The 20670-nt window shown below is 35.9% G+C and overlaps 2 protein-coding genes across 7 annotated transcripts in view; one reads left to right on the plus strand and one right to left on the minus strand.

Moving 5' to 3' along the window:
* Positions 1 to 20243, plus strand: PYROXD1 (pyridine nucleotide-disulphide oxidoreductase domain 1). Of its 4 annotated transcripts, none has more exons than XM_036459142.2 (12): positions 3 to 181; positions 3197 to 3277; positions 4029 to 4148; positions 6314 to 6442; positions 8600 to 8673; positions 10436 to 10596; positions 11273 to 11373; positions 11728 to 11863; positions 13082 to 13194; positions 15732 to 15854; positions 18062 to 18199; positions 19217 to 20243. In XM_036459142.2, the coding sequence occupies exons 1-12, from the start codon at positions 41 to 43 to the stop codon at positions 19463 to 19465; spliced, it is 1566 nt and encodes a 521-aa protein (XP_036315035.1). In that variant the 5' UTR covers positions 3 to 40; the 3' UTR covers positions 19466 to 20243. The 4 variants fall into 4 exon arrangements, with proteins under 4 accessions (XP_036315038.1, XP_036315037.1, XP_036315035.1 ...); XM_036459143.1 differs by lacking the exon at positions 3 to 181 and adding an exon at positions 825 to 849; XM_036459145.2 differs by lacking the exon at positions 18062 to 18199 and having other exon boundaries at positions 1 to 181.
* Positions 18305 to 20670, minus strand: part of RECQL (RecQ like helicase) — a 25921-nt gene continuing 23555 nt past the window's right edge. For all 3 annotated transcript variants that reach the window (XM_036459137.1, XM_045587827.1, XM_036459139.2), the window contains exon 15: positions 18305 to 20458. In XM_036459137.1, coding sequence (XP_036315030.1) covers positions 20303 to 20458 — 156 coding nt within the window. In that variant the 3' untranslated portion in view covers positions 18305 to 20302. The remainder of the gene's footprint in view (positions 20459 to 20670) is intronic.

Raw genomic sequence — 20670 nt, forward strand, 5'->3', positions numbered from 1 at the left:
ACCGGAAGCGCCCGTGCCCGGCCCCGAGGCTTCTTAGGGAATGTCGATTCCCACAGCTCCCCGGCGGCAGTCCGCGAACCCTCAGAAGTCTGGGAACCCTCAGAAGTCTGGGGACATGGAGGCGGCGGGGAAGTTCATAGTGGTGGGCGGCGGCATCGCGGGCGTGTCTTGTGCGGAGCAGGTAGGGCGGACGCTTGGCTCTGCGCCTTCCTAGACCCCGGAGAGGGCGGCGCTCCGGGCTCATCTCCCGCTTCCCGCCCTCCTCAACCCCAGCAGGTGGAAAGCCCGGGCCTCCTACCTGGTCCTTCTATAGACGATTTTTCCCCCATCCCCGCTTTCTTTCCCGCTTGTTCCCAGGCATTAGAAACTGCGTAGTGGCCCTCGATGTCCTCAGGGCCTCGCAGGCTTCACCTGAGGCGCCTAGCGGATTTGGAGGGGTCGGGGGGCAGTGGGGAGAGAGAAAGTTGTTAGGATAAGGTGACCAGACGTCCGCTTTTGGCGGGACAGTTCCGCTTCTCAACAATTTGTCCCGCTTCCCGCGGCGTTTTCCCGATTTTTCCCAAAAATCGGGACTTTTTAAAAACGCCGCGGGAAGCGGGACAAATTGTTAAAAATCGGGACGCCTGGTCACCTTATGTTAGGACCTACTGTCGGAGCGGACCGGAGGCCTTGTCGCTAGTGAGGCACTGAGAACATTCAGCCCCTTTGTCAGCTGGTGATCGAAGGCAGCTTCCACTTACGTGACAGGTCCTTGGTGCATCGGAACCCTTAGGTACGTTTCCTGCACTTTGAACTCCCAAGATGGAAGATACTTCATCTCTAGTCACGTTTTATAAAACAACCCGCAAGGTGTATGCGGGATGCAGCTAGGGAATGTGTTTCTGCTTATAGTAATGAGACCATATGTATCTACACCTATATGAATTTTAATATTCCCAAAGGGACTGAATTATCTTGAAGTAAACAATCTCAGAAATAATAAGAAATGGTACAAGAAATTCAAGACATTTAAGCTTTTAATCATATATATATATATTATATATATATATACATATATATACACACACACATATATATGTATATATAATTGATTTCAGAGAGAAAGAGAAACATCAATGATGGGTGAGAATCATTGATTGGCTGTCTAGGCCCCCTACTGGGGATCGAGCCCACAACCCTGGCATGTGCCCTGACTGGAAACCTAACCCAAGACCTCTTGGTCCATGGGATGACTCTAAATCCACTGAGCCATCACAGCTGGGCTAAACTTTTAATATTAAGATGTATTTTTCACTCATTCACCAAGTCAGCACCTGTGATCCAGGCTCTGTACTAAGGGCTGATTAGTGAGATACGAGCAGCATGGTACCTTTGTAGGGATTCACAGCCTAGCGGAGAGGCATGTAAATGAATCGTTTCACTTGTGTGTTTGCTCTCTTAGGGGTGCCAGCTGAGTTGGTAGGCAGTAAATGAGGGAAGAGGTATCCTTTCTCCAAGGAGATACACTTTTGTCTCAGTTGTAGAACAAGGAGTAAAATTCACCCCTTAAACAAGAAAAGACAGATGTTCCAAGCCTCGGGTGAAGCATAGCATCTTCTGGGAGCAGCAAAACTTAAAGCACTTGGCGGAGGTGACCAGAGATGGAAGCCAGCGAAGGTTGGCAGAGACCAGATTATAAAGGATCTTATAAGTCATGCTAAAAACTTACCAGGAAACTTAAAAATAGGTGATTTTGAGCAGTGAAGTAATGCGATCGAATGAAAAAGTTTAAAAGCTGATTAGTTATCATGTGTGGGACAGGAATAGCTGGTTAATATGAGACTGGAAGGCCAATTGAAAAGTTATTTTAATAGCATAAAGAAGTTTTGAGGGCCTGGTCTAGCAATGGAAACAAAGCAGAGGGAGCCCTACCTCGTTTGGCTCAGTGGATAGAGTGTTGGCCTGCACTCTGAAGGTTCCTGGGCTCGATTCCAGTCAAGGGATCATGACTGGGTTGTGGGCTCCATCCCCATTAGGGGGCGCGCAGTAGGCAGCCAATCAATGATTCTCATTGACGTTTCCATCTCTTCCTCCCTTCCTCTCAGAGATCAATTATATATATATATATATATATATATATATATACACACATATATATATATATCTACATATATATATATGTATATATATATACATACACATATATATATATATATAAATTACAGAATACACAAAGGAAAGATAGGGAGAGTGGTGATATTGTCAGATACTGTAGAAAGTTAAAATAAGGTGATACTAAAAAAATTCTATGGGTTTTAAGGATGTATAGTTGAATTGAACATGCTCAGTTTTAATAGTGTAAAAGTAAAGCATCAAACAGACTGTCAAATTACAGCGGGAAAGTTAGGGAGAGGTGGGGGAGATAAGAGATCAACCGAAGGACTTGTATGCATGCGTATAAGCCTAACCAATGGATGCAAGACACGGGGGGTGAGGACATGTATGGGGGGGAATGGGAAGATATGTACACATGTTATACCTTAATTTAAAAAATGGGGGGAAAGGGATAGAAATAGAGATTGGTGGAGGTGAACTAGAGCATGAGTTAGGAAAATGCTTGCAAGAAGTGTAAAGTGAGAAAGAGAGGTTTGAAGCTAGAGGAAATCATGAAACAATGGCAGGTGAAGGCTAATATTAAAATGGCTTGGTCTTCCCAGGGTATCTGCTGGTTGGGCATTTGGAAGAGGCAGGATGGGGGTGCCAAAGCACTTGGGAAAAGGACTAAGATTCTAAATGTTTATTATTAAAGGATTGCTGTCATTTCATCCTACTGAAGGCAATGAAAATATTTTACAATAGATAGAAGTTAGTTTAACTGTTAATTAGGAAGATAATTTCTCCTTACCCTTGGCATGTAAAATAGGTTCAGTAAATAAGGAATACCTCTTTATGCCACTTTTCTTATCAGATCTTTGTTAGTATTTAGTATAAATGTATTACTCATTTTAATCAATACCACAGTATTGAACACTACTCATCACTACCCTATAAATATGAACAAGATTCAGGATAATGGAAACTTTAGATAAGGAGCAATAATTTGTTTCCTAGGTTAATAATCTTATTAAAATTGCACTATCCCTTTCTCACCCTCCATGTCATATGTACTAATAACTAAAATTATTTATATTTTTCCTACTTTTTTTTTTTTAATAAGTTGGCAATTCACTTCCCGTCAGAAGAGATTCTCCTGGTAACAGCTTCTCCTGTTATTAAAGCAGTTACAAATTTCAAGCAGGTAAGAATCTTTGTATAACTTCCTTACTATTAATTTTTAAAAATTGCAGTAACTTGCATAGCACATAGTGTAATTGTACTGTTTTAATTTTTTAAATGACAAATGTTCTTTGGATGTTCATTTTAAAATTGTAGTTCAAAGTTTAGAATTATTCAGATTGAATACCAAAAGCACACAGAATGATACTGCATTTCTAGTCTTCTCTTTTTTTCCCTCCTATCATTTCCCTCCCACTCTGAATTACTTTTCAGAAAATTTAAAATAAGGTTCTTTTGGGGAAAGTTGCTATGAAATCTAAATATTAATGCAAATATATCCGTATGTATATTTTTATTATAAATATATGTGTGCATGTGTATTTACAAATCAGAAGTGCTTCTGAGCCAAGTTTACACTTGTAGATAATTAATGTTGCAGATGTCTAATAAGCATCTCAGAATACTTTGTAGTTCCACAAGTTTCTATTACAATTATAATAGGAGTCTAAGATCAGTTGGGTCATAGTATGATAGAAGAGTGGTCTCCACAAACATTTTTGATCCAGGAAACTAAGGCAGGGACCTAACAGACTTGCCCAAGAGTGGTAGTCTTAAAATGCAAAATCTTCTTCCCACTGTATTTTGTGTAGTTCACCAACTTTCTTGTTTTATGAACATAAAATTAATGTATAGAAAAAAATGGAACTATTTTTATTATTTAAGTTCTTGAAAAAGTTTTTACCATGTGTTCTTACCTCTTTGATCTAATACAGATTTCTAAAGTATTGGAAGAGTTTGATGTTGAAGAACAACCAAGTACCATGTTAGAAAACCGCTTTCCCAACATTAAAGTTATAGAATGCAGAGTAAAGCAACTGAAGAGTGAAGAACATGTAAGAGAATTTTTCCTTAATATCGTTTTGCTCTGTTAAATCTTGGTGAGGTTTTTGCCTGACTTTCTTTGAATCCACCTCTACCACCGCCAAAGTCCCTACGTGCAAATTTTGTAACATTGATTTCCATTACTAGAAAAATTTACACTCTTTTGTGAGTTTATTGGGATTGTGCAACTAGTTTAGTTTTGCCATTTAAATTTTATATTTCAAATTAACATTAACATTTATATAGTGTCCACTGTTTTCTGGGCCCTACATTAAGTGGTAGGCACCATAATATAAGGAATAAGCAATAATATAAGGAATCTATTCCTGGGAGCTCTCAATGTCATAGAGAATATAGACAGGCATACCTATAATTATATGGACATGTTAAAAATACAGTCATTGAAATATTATCAAAGCTCTGCTAGTAGATTTTTAGGAAGACTTCATAAATTGAGTAATACTCGAGCTGTGTTTTAAAATATGAGTGAATTAATAGTTAGTGAATTGATAGATGCAAAGGGCATTCCAGGAAGAGATTGCATTCTTCAAAAACCAAAAGAAACAAAAAGGGGCATGTGGAACAGTGAGGTGGTTAGTGGGATTTGGGTGGGGCTAAGTAAAGAAGATTGGCAGACAGGGCCTGAGAAATAAGTAAATAAGATTGTGAAGAGCTTTTTATGTCATGCTAAGAAATTGAGTTCAGTTTCTAATTAATGAAAAAAAAAGTAAAGAGATTTTAAGTGGATGCAGGGATGATGAAATAGATGTTATTTTAAGAAGATATATAATAATCTGAATAAAGATTTTAAAAAAGGAAGAAGATATATCTGACAGTAGTGTCAAGAATGAGTAAGTGGCTAGTAGCCAAAAACCAAATTAGAAGGGGTTTGCAATAGTCCAAAATGATATAAGGCCAAAACCAAGGCAGTGTGAGGAATAAGGCATTCTCAGAAAAGGATATTATCAGGTGATTAACAATATCCTCAAATGAGCTTTAGGCAAGATGTAAAATAGAGTTTGTACATGTTTCTCAAAAGCACCTGTAATTTATGATATCTCCCTCAGGGATAAAACACATCACATTTGATAGGAAAAAAATTTAAGAAAAGTTTTATCAGAAAATAATGAAAAATCTGAATCCAAAAACCAGAATAAGTTCTAATACTTACAGTGGTAGTACTTACTCATTGTAACATCCACGTGAATTAATTTGCAAATTGAAGTAGGCTTAAAAGGATACTAATGAGTTGTGAGGAAATTTCACATTAGGACATTTGAATGAATTAGAGCGCTACCCATTAATTAACATTTGAAAAGTTAAATGAAAAGTCCCACATGAGGTATATGTCTGCATTCTCTTATCCATCCTTTATATTCTTTAGTGAATTAGTAATAATGTGTTTTATCTTCATTTCTACTTTCAAAATTTAACATTAGCGATTAAAGAGCTTTTGTGTTTGTTTTCATAGTAGCTAAATGAAAATTTATTTTTAAAATTTGGTCAAAGCCTATAACTAATAAGTCTTCCTTTCATGAAGGAAGACTTGCATGAAGTTTCTATATGGATTACACTGTTGAGTTACTGATTTTATGTATTTGTTATGCAGCTAAAGAGTTAGCATGGGTGGCAGATGTCTCAATGGGTAATAAGTGCTTTGTTATGATTTGCCAAGTTTTATGATGGCACAAAAGTTAACCCCTAAACCATTATAATGAAATCCAGCATCTCTTATGTATGCCTGCTTTCTAAATGCTGCTGCTAATCTATAGATTTTCTTCAATATTAAGAAACAGAAACATTTGTTTTAGACTTATGAGGTTATTAAAAATTAATATAAATATCTTTAAAGCCAGTACATGCTGGATTTAAGTTTAACTAGTTTGTCACTTAGGTGAAAATATAATCCCCAAAGAGTGTATAGTTGGCTGGGAGAAAGGCTAATTTTCATTAGACTTGCAAAATAATTCATGGCCCTAAAATGATTAAGAACCACTGAATTGAAGAATGTATTCTTATGCTTACTTAGCTTTGTATTTACTGGGACAAAGTGTTGAGTGCCACCAAGAGGCAAGGTTATTATACTTTTTGCTTTTGTGTTTTTGACTGTTTAAAGTGAAATTGTACGCACTTATAAATGCGTCTCCTTGCCCCTTCATTGCTTATGTTTTTACAGTGCATTTTAACAGAAGATGGCAGTCAGCACGTATATAAGAAACTCTGTCTGTGTGCTGGAGCTAAACCAAAGTTGATATGTGAAGGAAATCCTTATGTATTAGGAATCCGTGATACAGATAGTGCTCAGGTAATACTTTGGGGTTGGGTCATGGGGAATAAACATGAATATTTTTTTCTTAGACATCTTTTGCTACATTTGAATCAGTGTTTCACTTACAGTGCTAATTCCTAAACTGTAGGAGCAGAAGGGAGGTTTTTTGTTTTGTGGCCCATAAACCAGAAAGTAGCTATAAGGTTCTATTATTGTCAATTTTAATTTGTTTTCAGTTTATAATTTGTCTTGTTTCTTATTCATGGTGATGTTCTATTTTCTTTCTGCTATATGCTGTTCCAAATTTAATACTCTGCTGAAGGGTACAGCTTATATTGTGCACACACTTATTCTTGTGATTGGGAATATGTGATTTATAACCTAAATAATATAATGATCTCTTCCCCAAAAGAATTAAGCATATCCAAAACTTACTGAACTTACTCCCCAGCAAAGAAATTAATATTCAGAAGATCTTTGTGGTACAGAATTATGACAGACTCTAAAACCGGAAAAGTCACTCAGTTTATTGTTCTGCTCAAGTGATAACTATCCCAGCAAGGTGAAACTCTATTGTGGAACCTTATACAACTTGTTTTGCTAATTTATTTCAGGGTTTGTTGACCTTATTGTCAAGAAGTTCTTCCTGATTTCAAATCACAATACTCTGTCTTAGTTCAAGATCCTTGTTGTTCTGTCCCATGAGGTGATCATTTTACACTTATGTAACGATATTTTGTGTCCTTGAAAATTGATAGTTTACTTTCAAGCTATTCTTAATTAAATAATTAGAAATTTAGAGAAAACTAGAACTTGGTTATCTTTTAGTAAACCTTTTGGATTCATGTTACCAAAGATTGCATTCATGACTGGATTCCAGCAAAGCCCTCTACATACATGAACTCATTGAATCCTCCTGATAATTCTATGTGAGAGTCATTACTGCCACTCTACAAATAGGTCATTGAAAATGAAATGTAATCCCCAAAGTAATTTATCATTACTAAGGTAGTTATTAAACTGTATCAGAAGTAGAGTTCAAACTCATGCCATTCATCTCCATATCCAGTACTCTTTATGGATCTTTCTTAAGTTATCTACTGCCCTCAATGAAGGACAAACTAAAATTAACCTAAGCGTTGTTTTTTTGTTGTTGTAGAAATTTTAGGTCACCAAATATATAAGAAACTCTGTGTGCTGGAGTTAAACCAAATTTCATTGGTTATTTATTGAATATTATTGTACAATAAGTTTTGGGGTCAATTTAAGAGAAATGGCAACTTAACATAGTAGGCAGAGGAACTGAGCTATTCAGACGTCATCCTGAAGCAATAGTAGTATTCTGTACTTTTGAACATCTAAGAGTGATCCACTGGCTTTTCCCAGTGGATCTTTTTAGGGAGGGTGGTGGTAGTAATTAGCTGCCTTATAATGGTACATTTTAAAAAATAAAAGGTAGACATTATTATGTGTCTGCTACTCCTAACAGTCTTTATCTACATCATCTTACTTAATGCTTACAGAAACCTCGAGATTTAGTCACTTCTTAATTCCATTTATAGTTGACTGTGAGGTACAAGAGGATAAGCAATTTGTTCATCATCCTGAGTAATAGTATCTGCTAGAACCAGTTCCTCCAGTGTTTGTGCTCTTAACCACCATGCTGCGGTGCGCTCATCCTGCAGAGAGTGCCAACTGAGGAACTAGAAGAGGAAGAATCCTGTATCTAGGATATAGATCAATGTTATTTAGTAAATTGATTTGGTAAATAGTTGTGAATTTAGTAAACTAAGAAAGGGCCTCCTGCTGAAATTCTGAAGTAGTACTCTAAATGTAGGGAGATCTGGGGGAGATAAGAGATCAACCAAAGGACTTGTATACATGCATATAAGTACAACCAATGGACACAAAACTCTGGAGGGAGGGTATGTATTGGGGGGGTTGGGCAATGGTAAGATATGTACACAGATAAAAATTTAATAAAAAATAAAAAACAAAAAATAAATAAATATAATGACATAAAAATAAGGAAAATCAGGAGAGGCAGTGTAGGATGAAACATAGAGAATTTGTATTATTAATTGGAGGGTGCATCCCAAAAGAGTGGGAAAGTGAGACTTATTATCAGAGAAGCCTCTTGCTTCCACTATTGCCCCCTATATAAAACCCTGTGTCATTTTCTTTTCAATACAGGAATTTCAGAAACAGCTTACGAATGCTAAAAGAATCATGATCATAGGGAATGGTGGTATCGCACTTGAATTAGCGTAAGTATATATTTTTAAAAATTGCTCTGTGATTTATGTGTTTGTTGGCAAACTAGAAAAGATCTTGTTATCCTGAAAATCATAGATAATATCATTGTTTTTTATATTTTTTTCAAGAACAGAAATCCACTTAATTATTTTAGCTTTCATGGGATACATATTTGCAGAAATATTGTTAGAAAACATGAGTTTAGGCAGTGCTTTATGTGTCAAAGGGTCATTAACTGGTAACTGGCTAGACTTGACCCATCCTATATAATAAAAGCCTAATATGCTAAGTGTCTGACTACATTTGACTAGTAGCTATGATGCGCACTGACCACCAGAGGGCAGACACTCTGACTGGTAGGTTAGCTTGCTGCTGGGGTCCAGTGATCAGGAGTGAGTGAGATGGGCCGGATATATCCTGGAGCCTTCCCGTGGCGCCTCCCCCCCATTCGTGCCCTGGTGGGGTCTCTCAGTCTGGCCTGTACCCTCTTGTAATCCAGGACTCCTCAGGGGAATGTTGGAGAGCTGGTTTCAGCCTGATCCCCCCAGCGCAGGCTAAGGGACCCCACCAGTGCACAATCCATGCACCAGGCCTCTAATGTACTATATTAAAAAAAGAATTTGAATGTGCACAACTTTAGAAATTCTAGTCATAATCCTCATCACTTTTTATTGCTTAATACCCATCCTGTTTCACTGGGTTATGTTATGTGAACACATTAATGAATATGAAATATTATTTTAAAATATTTCAAGTTCAGAAATCATCAAAGACTCCTCTTATAGCTTTCAGAGCATTAATTCACTTTCTTTGTGATTTTATCTTCCAGCAGGTAGCTGACATGAAATAGTATGGGCATTTTTCAGATTAGAAAATTGGGTCCAATTATAGATAGGACAAATTTATATTAAAATAAGGAATCTGCTCAAGCCCCGTCTTTGCTCAATTTCATCCATTCTAATGCTCAGACTAGGTTTTGCCCAACTTTTTTAGAGGATGTTGAATACCATTGAGCCTTTAAGAGTTCTTCAATTGCCTGAGTACCAGGAATGACAGTCATTATTATAATTATGAATTTTGTGGCAGCGTGAAGGGAAATACAGAGGAAAAAATAGAGCATCAAAACCAGACTGGGCCTTAAGGGAGGAGGCACAGATGTAAGAGAGGCTTCAAATTCTTAGTACACATGACAAATTTTCTCCATCACCTATTGCCAAAACTATAACTTAGTACTATTATTATTTACAGTGAAATGCTTTCTTACCTTAAAAAATGTTTAAATTCTCACATTTGATCTTATTTCTTTTGTAATATTATTTAAATACATAAAATATCTGTTACCAAATAGTAACTATTCTCAGTATGGTAGCTGTGTTTCATCCATCCATCATCCATTACAGTGTAATGATTACACTATAACCAGATAAAGTATTTCTCACTCCTAGGAACCCTGCAGACATTAAATAATAACTATGTTGTAAAAACTGAACACTTTGAAATGATATTTATTGTAATAAAATTTTACATGATGTCCAGTATATATATTTGTCACTTATATGTTCTTGATAAACTGGCTATATTCCTTTTATTATTTATTCTATTTTAACTCTTATCCTGAAAGAGTGTTAAATTCCTCTTTATGATCGTTTTTTCTGGGTTTGCCTCAAAATACTTTCTTTACTTGTGCCATAGGAGGGAATTATTATTTGCAAGTTCAAAGATTTCTACTCATACTTTTGAAATTGTTCTAAGTAACTTTAATATTCCTTCTAGGTATGAAATCGAAGGGTGTGAAGTAATTTGGGCCATTAAAGATAAGGCTATTGGGAATACTTTCTTTGATGCAGGAGCAGCTGAATTCTTGACCTCAAAGCTCATTGCTGAAAAACCAGAGGCTAAAATTGCACATAAAAGAACCAGATATACAACTGAAGGTAAATATAGAATCTGACTCATTAATTCACAGATAAATCTCTATCTTTTTAACCATATAGAAAAAGACTATAAGAAAATTTAGTAAAATATATTTGGGTGCTAAGAATATAGATAAATATTTCTATATATCCTTATATGACTGTTTAGATTTTCTAGACTTTATATATTTTATGAAAAATATGTATAATTAAAATGAAATTTAAAGTGAATTAAATAAACCAGTCCATCTGCATCTTTGTAAACAGATGCTACAATTAGATAAGATCTAAAGTAATTTTATAAAAATGCAATGAGTTTGAAAGTAAATACAAGCTTCATGACTTTTTAGTTTAAAGAGGTTTAAAAAAAAACCCACAAAATTTGGTCAGATGCCAAAAACTGACCAAATTCAAAATCTGGCTAATATTCTTACCCTTTATATTAACCAGTGAATATAACATTTCAAAACCACTATGTTTATACTCAATACTCGATTAAAAGATTATCCATTTTATATCTCTACATCACAAAATATTAAAATAAATAACATTATTAATACAGGTGACTTTGTTTCATCATTTGGTATGTACTTATGCATGAGAATCATTATATTGCCTAAAAGCTGCAGAACAAGCATAATTATCTGCTTGGCAATTTTTATATCATTTGCATTTTGAATTGAGTTTATCTCTTCAGGAAAGAAAAAGGAAGCAGGAACCAAAATTAATGCTGGTAATATAGGCAGTGCCTTGGGACCTGATTGGCATGAAGGCTTAAATCTTAAAGGAACAAAAGAGGTATGATTTCTTATATTAATTAAACATGTCTAAATGCCATTTTAAATTCTTGAACCATTTTTTGAAAACTGGTTACAAATATGTAGTCAAAGAATTGCTAGGTCCCTTTCCTTAAACTCCATCGTGCTAAGAAAGGAGTTGGCCTACATGCCCACCAAACGTAGGTGAATATTAAATTCATCTAAAACTCACTCTCTGCCTTCTAACTCCCCAGAGGTAGAGATTGCCATACACAGACCACAGTGAAAACACCTGTCCTATTTTAAATTAATGTTTTCTCAAAGATTACTTCAGATGCATTTCAATATTTTAAAGGTTAATAGGTGGATTCTAAATAAAATACTTCTCTTTTAGTTTTCTCATAAGGTTCACATTGAAACTATGTGTGAAGTAAAGAATATCTATCTTCAGAAGGAATTTAGACTCTCTAAGAAAAAGTCCTTGACATTTCCAAGAGACCATCATAATGAGTTCGTTACAACTGATAAAGGTAAGTGATAAAATAAAAAGATATTTAACTTATTTAAAAGGAAGGCAGCTTAATTTTTATTATTATACTAGAGGCCTGTTGCACCGGGGGTGGGGGAGGGTGGCAGGGGATTAAGGGGGTGTTCATCCTGGTCTGCATTCTCCTACAATCCAGGACTCCTTGGGGGATGTATCAGTGTGGTAAAGCCCCGGCCCACTGCACCTGCCAGGGCAGCTAGGTAGCACTGCCGCAGAGTTGAGGGTTTGGGAGAGGCTCCCACTGCTGCAGCTGCGCATGCCAGCTACAAGCCCAGCTTCTGGCTGAGCAGCGCTCCTCCTGTGGAAGCACACTGACCACCAGGGGGCAGCTTCTGCATTGAGCGTCTGTCCCCTAGTTGTCAGTGCACATCTTAGCGACTGGGCGTTCCGGTCTTTCCGTCCTAATGGTCACTTAAGCTTTTATATATATAGATTAAAAACCAACTTCAGACTTCCATATAAAATTTAAATATGAAAAGTAAAAATAAAGTGATAATTTAATAAGTAATCTCATTTTTACAATGTAAAGTTTTGTAATAAATTGTATAAGGCTTTACTCACTGTTTTGACTGTCATAACCCTGTGAGTCAATCAGAATATCTTACAGATCAAAACAAAACAAAAACTAAAAACCTGATTTTCTCAGAGGTGAACTAACTTCCCCAAAATCAAACAGTCTGAAAAATGTATAAATTCAGAACTAAGACACTGTTCCACTCTTGTGAGAATGCCATTTGAAGAAAAACACTCAGCCAAGCCTAGTGTATGAGATATTCTAGTTCCAAATTATTTTAATTTTTCCATAGGAAAAGAGAAAGTTTGAATATGAATAGTAAGGGACAACATTGAAAAGTGAATAACCTAGTTGGACTAAACCCTAGAGGAGTATATTCTATTAATAAAGATTTTTAAAGAAATAATTTGTAAAATGATTATCAATTTAAATTTACTTGGTTAGATTTCTGTGTCTTAATTTGAAGGAAAAATATTTAGAATGCCATAGTTTTGTAATCATTTCCAAAACAAGGAAATGCGTTAATTATATTAAGATTTGTATTAACTAATGTGCCTTAAACAAAGTATTAAGGGATGTTGTTTTAAAGTCACCTCCTGCCTTCCTTTTTATTTTTCTTTGTTCTAATTATTATATTCATGTATGTTGTGATTACATTTGAGAATAAATTTCTTTCTTTCTTTAAAGAAATATGGCCTGTGTATGTGGAACTGACCAACGAAAATATATATGGCTGTGATTTTATTGTCAGTGCTACAGGAGTTACGCCAAATATAGAACCTTTTCTCTGTGGCAACAATGTAAGGTGAAATTTTTGGTCCCGCTACACATATTTTTTTTTCTACTACACATTTTCATTTTTTTTATTTCTGGGGGTTTTATTTTTAATTTAATAAATGTTTATTGTTCAGATTATTACAGTTATTCCTCTTTTTCCCCCCATAGCTCCCCTCCACCAGGTTTCTACCCTACCCTCTGCTTTTACCTCTCCCCCACTGTCCTCATCCGTAGGTGTACTCTTTTTGTCCAGTCTCTTCCCGCAACCCCCACTCTCCTTTCCCCCAAGAATTGTCAGTTCACTCCTTTTCTATGCCCCTGATTCTATTATATTCACCAGTTAATATTGTTCATCAGATTTTTTCTTCACTTGTTGATAGATACATATTTGTTTTTCATAATTTTTATCTTTATCTTTTTCTTCTTCTTCCTCTTCTTAAAGAATACCTTCCAGTATTTCATATTATCCTGGTTTGGTGGTGATGAACTTTAGATTTTTCTTATCTGTGAAGCTATTTATCTGTCCTTCAATTCTGAATGATAGCTTTGCTGGGTAGAGTAATCTTGGTTGTAGATTCTTGCTATTCATCACTTTGAATATTTCTTGGCACTTCCTTCTGGCCTGCATAGTTTTTTTTGAGAAATCAGCTGACAATCATATAGGTGCTCTCTTGTAGGTAACTAACTTTTTCTCTTGCTGATTGTAAGATTCTCTCTTTGTGTTTTGCTCTTGAAATTTTAATTATGATGTGTCTTGGTGTGGTCCTCTTTGGATTCCTTTTGTTTGGGGTCCTGTGTGCTTCCTGGACTTGTAAGCCTATTTCTTTCATCAGGTGGGAGAAGTTTTCAGTCATTATTTCTTCAAATAGGTTTTCAGTATCTTGCTCTCTCTCTTCTGGGACCCCCATAATTCTGATGTTGATATGCTTGAAGTTGTCCCACAGGCTTTTTACACTATCTTCAACTTTTTGGTTTCTTTTTTCTTTTTGCTTTTCCGGATAAGTGTTTTTTGCTTCTTTGTATCCCAAATCCTTGACTTGGTTCTTGCAATCCTCTAGTCTGCTTTTAAGTCTCTGTATAATATTTTTTATTTCAGTCAGTGTATGCTTAATTTCCTTTTTCATATCCTTGAGGGTCTCATTAAATTTATCGGCCTTTTCTAGGAAATTCTTGAAAAACCTTATAACTGAACTCTATATCCAGTCTTTTGCTTTCTTTCATTTCCTTCATTTGTGGCCTGCTTTTTTGTCTCCACATTTTGGCTGCTTCCCTGAGTTCACGGAGTGGTTTTGTATGCTAGGTGTCCTAGCAGGGCCCAGTGGTTCAGCTTCCCCAGTTACCTTAGGTGGACACTCTTGGTGTGTCCCTTTGTGGGCTGTGTGCAGTCTTGTTGTAGTTAAGCCTAGATTGTTGTTAATATCACTAAGGGGAGTTGACCTCCATGCCAATTGGCTGTGAGGATCAGCTGTCTCTGCTGAAAGTTTCTGTGCTCAGCTTGGATGGGGTGGAGTCTCAGGGCTGAGCAGACAGCCCCACTCTGCGAGGCCCCTGTCTCAGTGTCCCTTGGCAATGGCTGCATGAACCTCTCAGAGAAGGCTGCCCTCAAGCTTCGCCCGCTGCCAGATAGTCCAATTTCTTCCCAAATGAGTCTGGTACCCAAAGTCTCACCTGGAACTGGATTTCAGTGCAGTTGGGAGGTTTTGTTTTCCTCCAAAACGAGAGAGCTAGCCATGTGCTTGCTTCCTGCCCTTTCTGTGTGCCACAAGTAAGCCAGCTGCATATTCAGCCGCTCGCCCTTTCCACACCTCTGTCCTCCACAGCTCCTCTGGGTCTCAGTGTCCTTTTATCTTTCCTTCTAGTTGTAGAATTTCCACTCATCTAGCTTTCTGGTGGTTCTGGATGATGTCTGCTCTGTTTCCATTTGCAGTTTTGAAATTGTTGTGCAAGGCAGCAGTATAGGTATTTACCTATGCTACCATCTTGTTTTCTGTCTACACATATTTTTAAAGTATTAATTATTCATTAATCTCGAGCCTACAACTGGGCATGTGCCCTGACTGGAAATCAAACCATGACCTCCTGGTTCTTAGATCATTGCTCAACCACTGAGCCACAATGTTCTTAAGCAGTTAACATTCCAGTATAGGTGTCATTATTGATGTGACATAATGCATAACGTATTTATTTAGATATTGGTAAGAGACTGATACCTCATGAATTCTTAAAAGTGCTATTTTGAAAAAACTCTTACAATTTTGTCCTTTTAGTGTTTGAACCTTAGAAAAACTGAGGAATATTCTTATAATTATGAGTGTGTTAGTTGCATGGTTATTGGGTATTTTTGATGTTGAAATTCTCAGAATTTTATGAGTTTGTGTCTTATGAGGAATTTGATTCTCTGGAAACTCAGTTTAGTTGCCTAAACTTTCAGCTATTTTTCACTCTCTCTTTAAAGATCAGCTAACCATGATGTAAAAATTTTACTTGTTCTTTTATTGTAAATGAAGTCATGTTTCGTTTGTTTTTCTTACCATTTATGCTTATGAGGAACATTGTTTAGTTTGATCTAGGAGAAGACGGTGGCCTGAGAGTGGATGATCATATGCACACATCCCTTCCTGATATCTATGCTGCAGGCGACATCTGTACTGCTTCCTGGCAACCCAGCCCATTCTGGCAGCAGGTAAACCGCATACAAGTTTGTTTTTTCAGATACTTCATGTGAAAACAAATCCTACTTTCTGGTTTTCCAGATTTTCTACTTTAAGTAGGAAGCTATCGTAGAGTTTTTTGTGACATTAAAAAAAAAAAAATTCAGAATGTTTCCCTTTTGGTGAGTTGTAATTACAGTGATAGAATAAACTGAGATATCTTTCCCTTTAAAAAGTCATGTGCTGTTACTTTTTCATTCTCAGATGCTTATCAGCACTATCCAATAGAACTAAGACGACGAAAATGTTCTGTACTTTCGCATTGTCCAGTCAGGTAGCCACTAACCACAGGTGTCGGCTGAGCACTTGAAATGTGGCTAATATGATTGAAGAACTGAATTTTTCTCACTTTTAGTTAAATAGTTACATATGGCTAGTGGCTACCATATTGTACAGCACAACTTTATACTAAAAAAAAAATGAAGTTACAGAGATTATAAGCCATATAAATAAAGCATGCTGTTCCTGATGACCCTGTTCTGCCCTGTGGGAATTACTACTGAAAACAATGTTCCTATAGTGAATAGCTTTGCTCAGCCTTTAGCCTAACTGCTGCTTCCAGCTGGCTGTAGACTTCCTCCTGTCTTCACGTGTTATTGCCTACTTCCAAAAATACCAGAGGAAGATACTCAGTGGTTATAGGTGTGGTTTTGTCCTAGGAGCAGTAGAGAAGGTAGATATTAGAGATAAAAGAACCCAGTTAATGCCTATCTTGGTGAAAGACTAGCTCTACAAGTAGTGATATTATTCATTTAGATTAACTATGGAGTGTGAAGTATTGGAAGAGCTAGATGTTTTTCAAGAGGCAGCTTCATTGGTTTGTGTGTTGTTCTTTATGTACAGTAGATATAACAGCAGTGATAAGAGAGCTTCTAAAATGCTTCAAACTAGCTTGTTTTCAGTTTTCTCTAGTCATATGTCATTTATGTGGCATATCTGTCACAAACTCTCAGGTAGGAATTGGAGTTTGGGGATTTAAAAAACAACATTTAAAACCCTCAAGAATAAATGTGCATCATTAGAGGAAAGAAATACCCCAAAATCAATCTCTTTTTGTGTAAATCTTAATAGATCCCATCTTTTTATTTGCAGAAGCAGTAAGTACATTAGTAATTGTTCTACATAGTCCAAGATGCAAACTTAAGGGACTCTGAAGCAGGAATACATCAACTAGATAATAGTCCAGCAGGGTAATATTGTAGGCCACTGCCTTTAGCCATCCTCTAGTTTTATTGTGCTCCGTTTACTCTGCTTCTTTACCAGAGACTGCCTCTTACTTCATTAAGCCTAACTTGTTTACATAGAGGAGACTGAATTAAAAAAAAAAAAAAAGTCACTACTATCAGAAATCCTTGAAGCGTATATCCATGATTGTGGTATTATTTTTACATACAAAAAGACAGCATTAGTTACACATAGGGGTATAAGGGTACTACTAATTGCTTATTATAGGCTAACCTGTTTATATTTCAAGTGAAGAAACTGAGGCTCAGAAAAATTAAATAGGTAGAGTTGATATGCAAATCTACTGACTTCCAAGGTCAGTATTCTGTTATACTAGAGAACCCCAAAGCTTTGTAGAAATTCAGTAAAAACAGAATACAGAAGAAATTAATACTGATGTAGAGAAGAATTTTAAATGACTTCCCAGAATCAGTTGCTGAAATCCGAAATGATGTCTCGGGGTTAGGCACCAAGTGATAAATCTGGCCATTGAGGTTAAATTGAAGGGTAGGCCTTAATGATCAGCACCAAGATGAGGGTTAAGAGAAGGAACACATTTTTCAGTGATAATTTGACATCTCTATTAATGCTGATGAGGAATTTATTCTCAAGTGGAGACTGGTTAAAATGTTATCATCTGGTGTAACCTGAAATATATTTTTAAATAGAAACTTTGTTGAAATGTAAAAGTTGGTGTCATCTTTAATTTTTGAAGCAGTAATTTAGGAAGAATTATCATATACCAAAATCAAATGCCAATCAGTTTGGATTGGTGATTGCTTCTATGACAAAGATGATCCAACCAAATATCTAACCAATTTAACTGATCTAGACCTAACGAATCTCAAGGACTGTCAAACCTTGAACATCATTAAGGAATGTTACATGGTTAAGTGATGACATTTTTCAAGTAATGATAATGAAAAACTATACTGAATTACATTTTTCATTTCAGATGAGGCTGTGGACCCAGGCTAGACAGATGGGATGGTACGCAGCAAAGTGCATGGCTGCAGCTAGTTTAGGAGACTCCATTGACATGGATTTCAGCTTCGAACTCTTTGCTCACGTAACAAAGTTTTTTAATTATAAGGTAAGATAGATAAGCCAATTAGTGCCTTTTTCTGCTTGTTAGTAACTGATTATAATCATCAAATTTTCTTACTTGAATACAAGTTCATATGGTTTTAATCCTTTTACCAGAAAAATGAAATATTTTATTTTATGCAAATCAGTACTTGGTATTATTGCTGATCTTAATTCCTAATTATCTGATAATCGTTACCTCCCTTCCCACTATACTGTTTTACACTTAATAGTGTTTCCTGGGGGTGCATTTCTAATTTTTATTTGAGATTATTTCTTTGTGCAGGAAACTAATAGCTATCATACTCAAGAGTGAGCCAAGTTATTTTCCATACATAATATCTTACTTAATCCTCTCTACATTAGTGTGAGCCTAGTTTTTGTTCCTAATTTACTGATAAAGAGAAACATACACAAATAAACACATACACAGGGTTCAGGGAGATTAAATAATTTGCTAAGCAAGATTTAATTCAGTTCTTTATTTAATCTTTAAATCATGACTTCAGGCTAATGTGGTACATATTCTACATATTTGTATATTCCGTAAGTAGATATTTTAATCCTCACCCGAGGATATGTTTTTCAAATTAATTTTAGAGGAAGTGGGGGCGGGGGGGAGAGAGAGAGAGAGAGGGAGAGAATCATCGATAGATTGCTCCCGTACATGCCAACTGCAGATCTAATCCACAATCTAGGTATGTGCCCAGACTGGGAAATGAACCCACAACCTTCTGATGTATCCTGGTGTACAGCACACCACTCCAGTCAACTGAGCCACCCAGCCAGGGCTTCACTAGATATTGTTAATGTCCAGGTAGATTGTATGGCATTATCGTCTGTAGAATAAATGCATACCATTCAGACGTTTGGGGTTTTTTGGAAGCTGCTCCAGCTTTTAGCTATAAAATTTTGGAACAGATTTTTCTGCTGGCCATTCTGGCATAACACAAAATAATTGCCTATTATGTCTCCTTTTAGGCACCCCACTAGAATAACTCTGTCCCTACATGTATATTTATAGGTTGTATTGCTGGGAAAATACAATGCACAGAGCTTGGGTTCAGATCATGAATTAATGCTGAGATGTACCAAAGGACAAGAATACATCAAAGTCGTCATGCAGAATGGACGAATGATGGGAGCTGTCTTAATTGGTGAAACCAATTTAGAAGAAACATTTGAAAACTTGATATTAAACCAGATGAATCTTTCATCATATGGAGAAGATCTACTAGATCCAAACATTGATATAGAAGATTATTTTGACTAAAGAGAGCATTTCAAGAACCACATAGTTCCAAATAAGACAAAATATCAAGTCAATGATGTGAAGGACTCCACTGATTTAATGGTGACCACATTAAAGTTAAAAATACAAAAGTGATAATGACTTTAGTGAAAAAGTATTTAAAAATAAAATTCTAAAGATGAAATCAAGTTTGGATAACTTACATGTATATTTTTTTCTATCACAAAACTGGCCTCTCATAACCACTTATGTAAGAATTTTCAAGTTACTCATTTATGTGCTTTAAACTTAAGACACGTTCACTTGTGATTTAGTTTTGGAGCTAGGTTGGTCTACAAAGGGCCATTCTTTATGAAATGTCAAAATAGGGCTATGGTTTCAAGCTTAGTTTTATTTTACTTAAATAGAGACATAGCCATCTTACTAATATTAGTATTGATACCTTATTTTTGTGTGGATTCTACATATGTTATAATGTGAGAGTACTCACTTTTTGTGATGAGCCTATGTAAAACTCAGTACAATAACATTGCTATCAAAAGATAGTTATGTCAAAAAAAAATTACAAGGCATCAAGAGCTTAAGATAGTTATGTGAACTTATTCTCTTAAGTATTTTACTTTTAAAGGGTTTTACATTAAAAATTTATTTCCCCCTCATTTCACACTGTAATTGTATGCAGTTCATGCTCTTAAATTTTCAAAAGTTCTCAAATTCTCAAGTCAATACTTTAGAGAGAAGTTCTTAAAATACTGCTTCATGTATATAAAGTATAAATGAGTGTCTTAAAATTTAAGCTTCTTGTTAACTACAAAAATAATGGTGTACGCATGCATAAAACTTATTTTCTTGGAAAATTTAGAAACATTCATCAATTTTTCTTTTTTTAGCGCCTGTATTCTTAGAATCAGATTGCTGAAGTTTGTTTGCAGATTTCTTCTGGAAGTTGCCCGAATTTTTTCCTTCCTTCTTTTTATCAGATCCCTCAGAATCACCACTTTGAGATGATTCAATCTACAAAACAATAACAAACACTGGTAAAAATTCAGTTATCTCATGAGATTCATAATCTCAATAGTCCTTCTGTATCAGTTAGCTCTTGAAATGTGTCCTGAGACACAATTGTATATGGCATGCTTTTGCAGACTTGATAGTACTTAGATTATAACTGCCTTTCAACTTCTGCACAGTCTTCACAACCAACATTGATCTCATGAGAGCAGGGT

The sequence above is a fragment of the Pipistrellus kuhlii genome, unplaced genomic scaffold, assembly GCF_014108245.1.
Source record: "Pipistrellus kuhlii isolate mPipKuh1 unplaced genomic scaffold, mPipKuh1.p scaffold_m20_p_3, whole genome shotgun sequence".
In the NCBI taxonomy this organism is placed as follows: Eukaryota; Metazoa; Chordata; class Mammalia; order Chiroptera; family Vespertilionidae; genus Pipistrellus; species Pipistrellus kuhlii.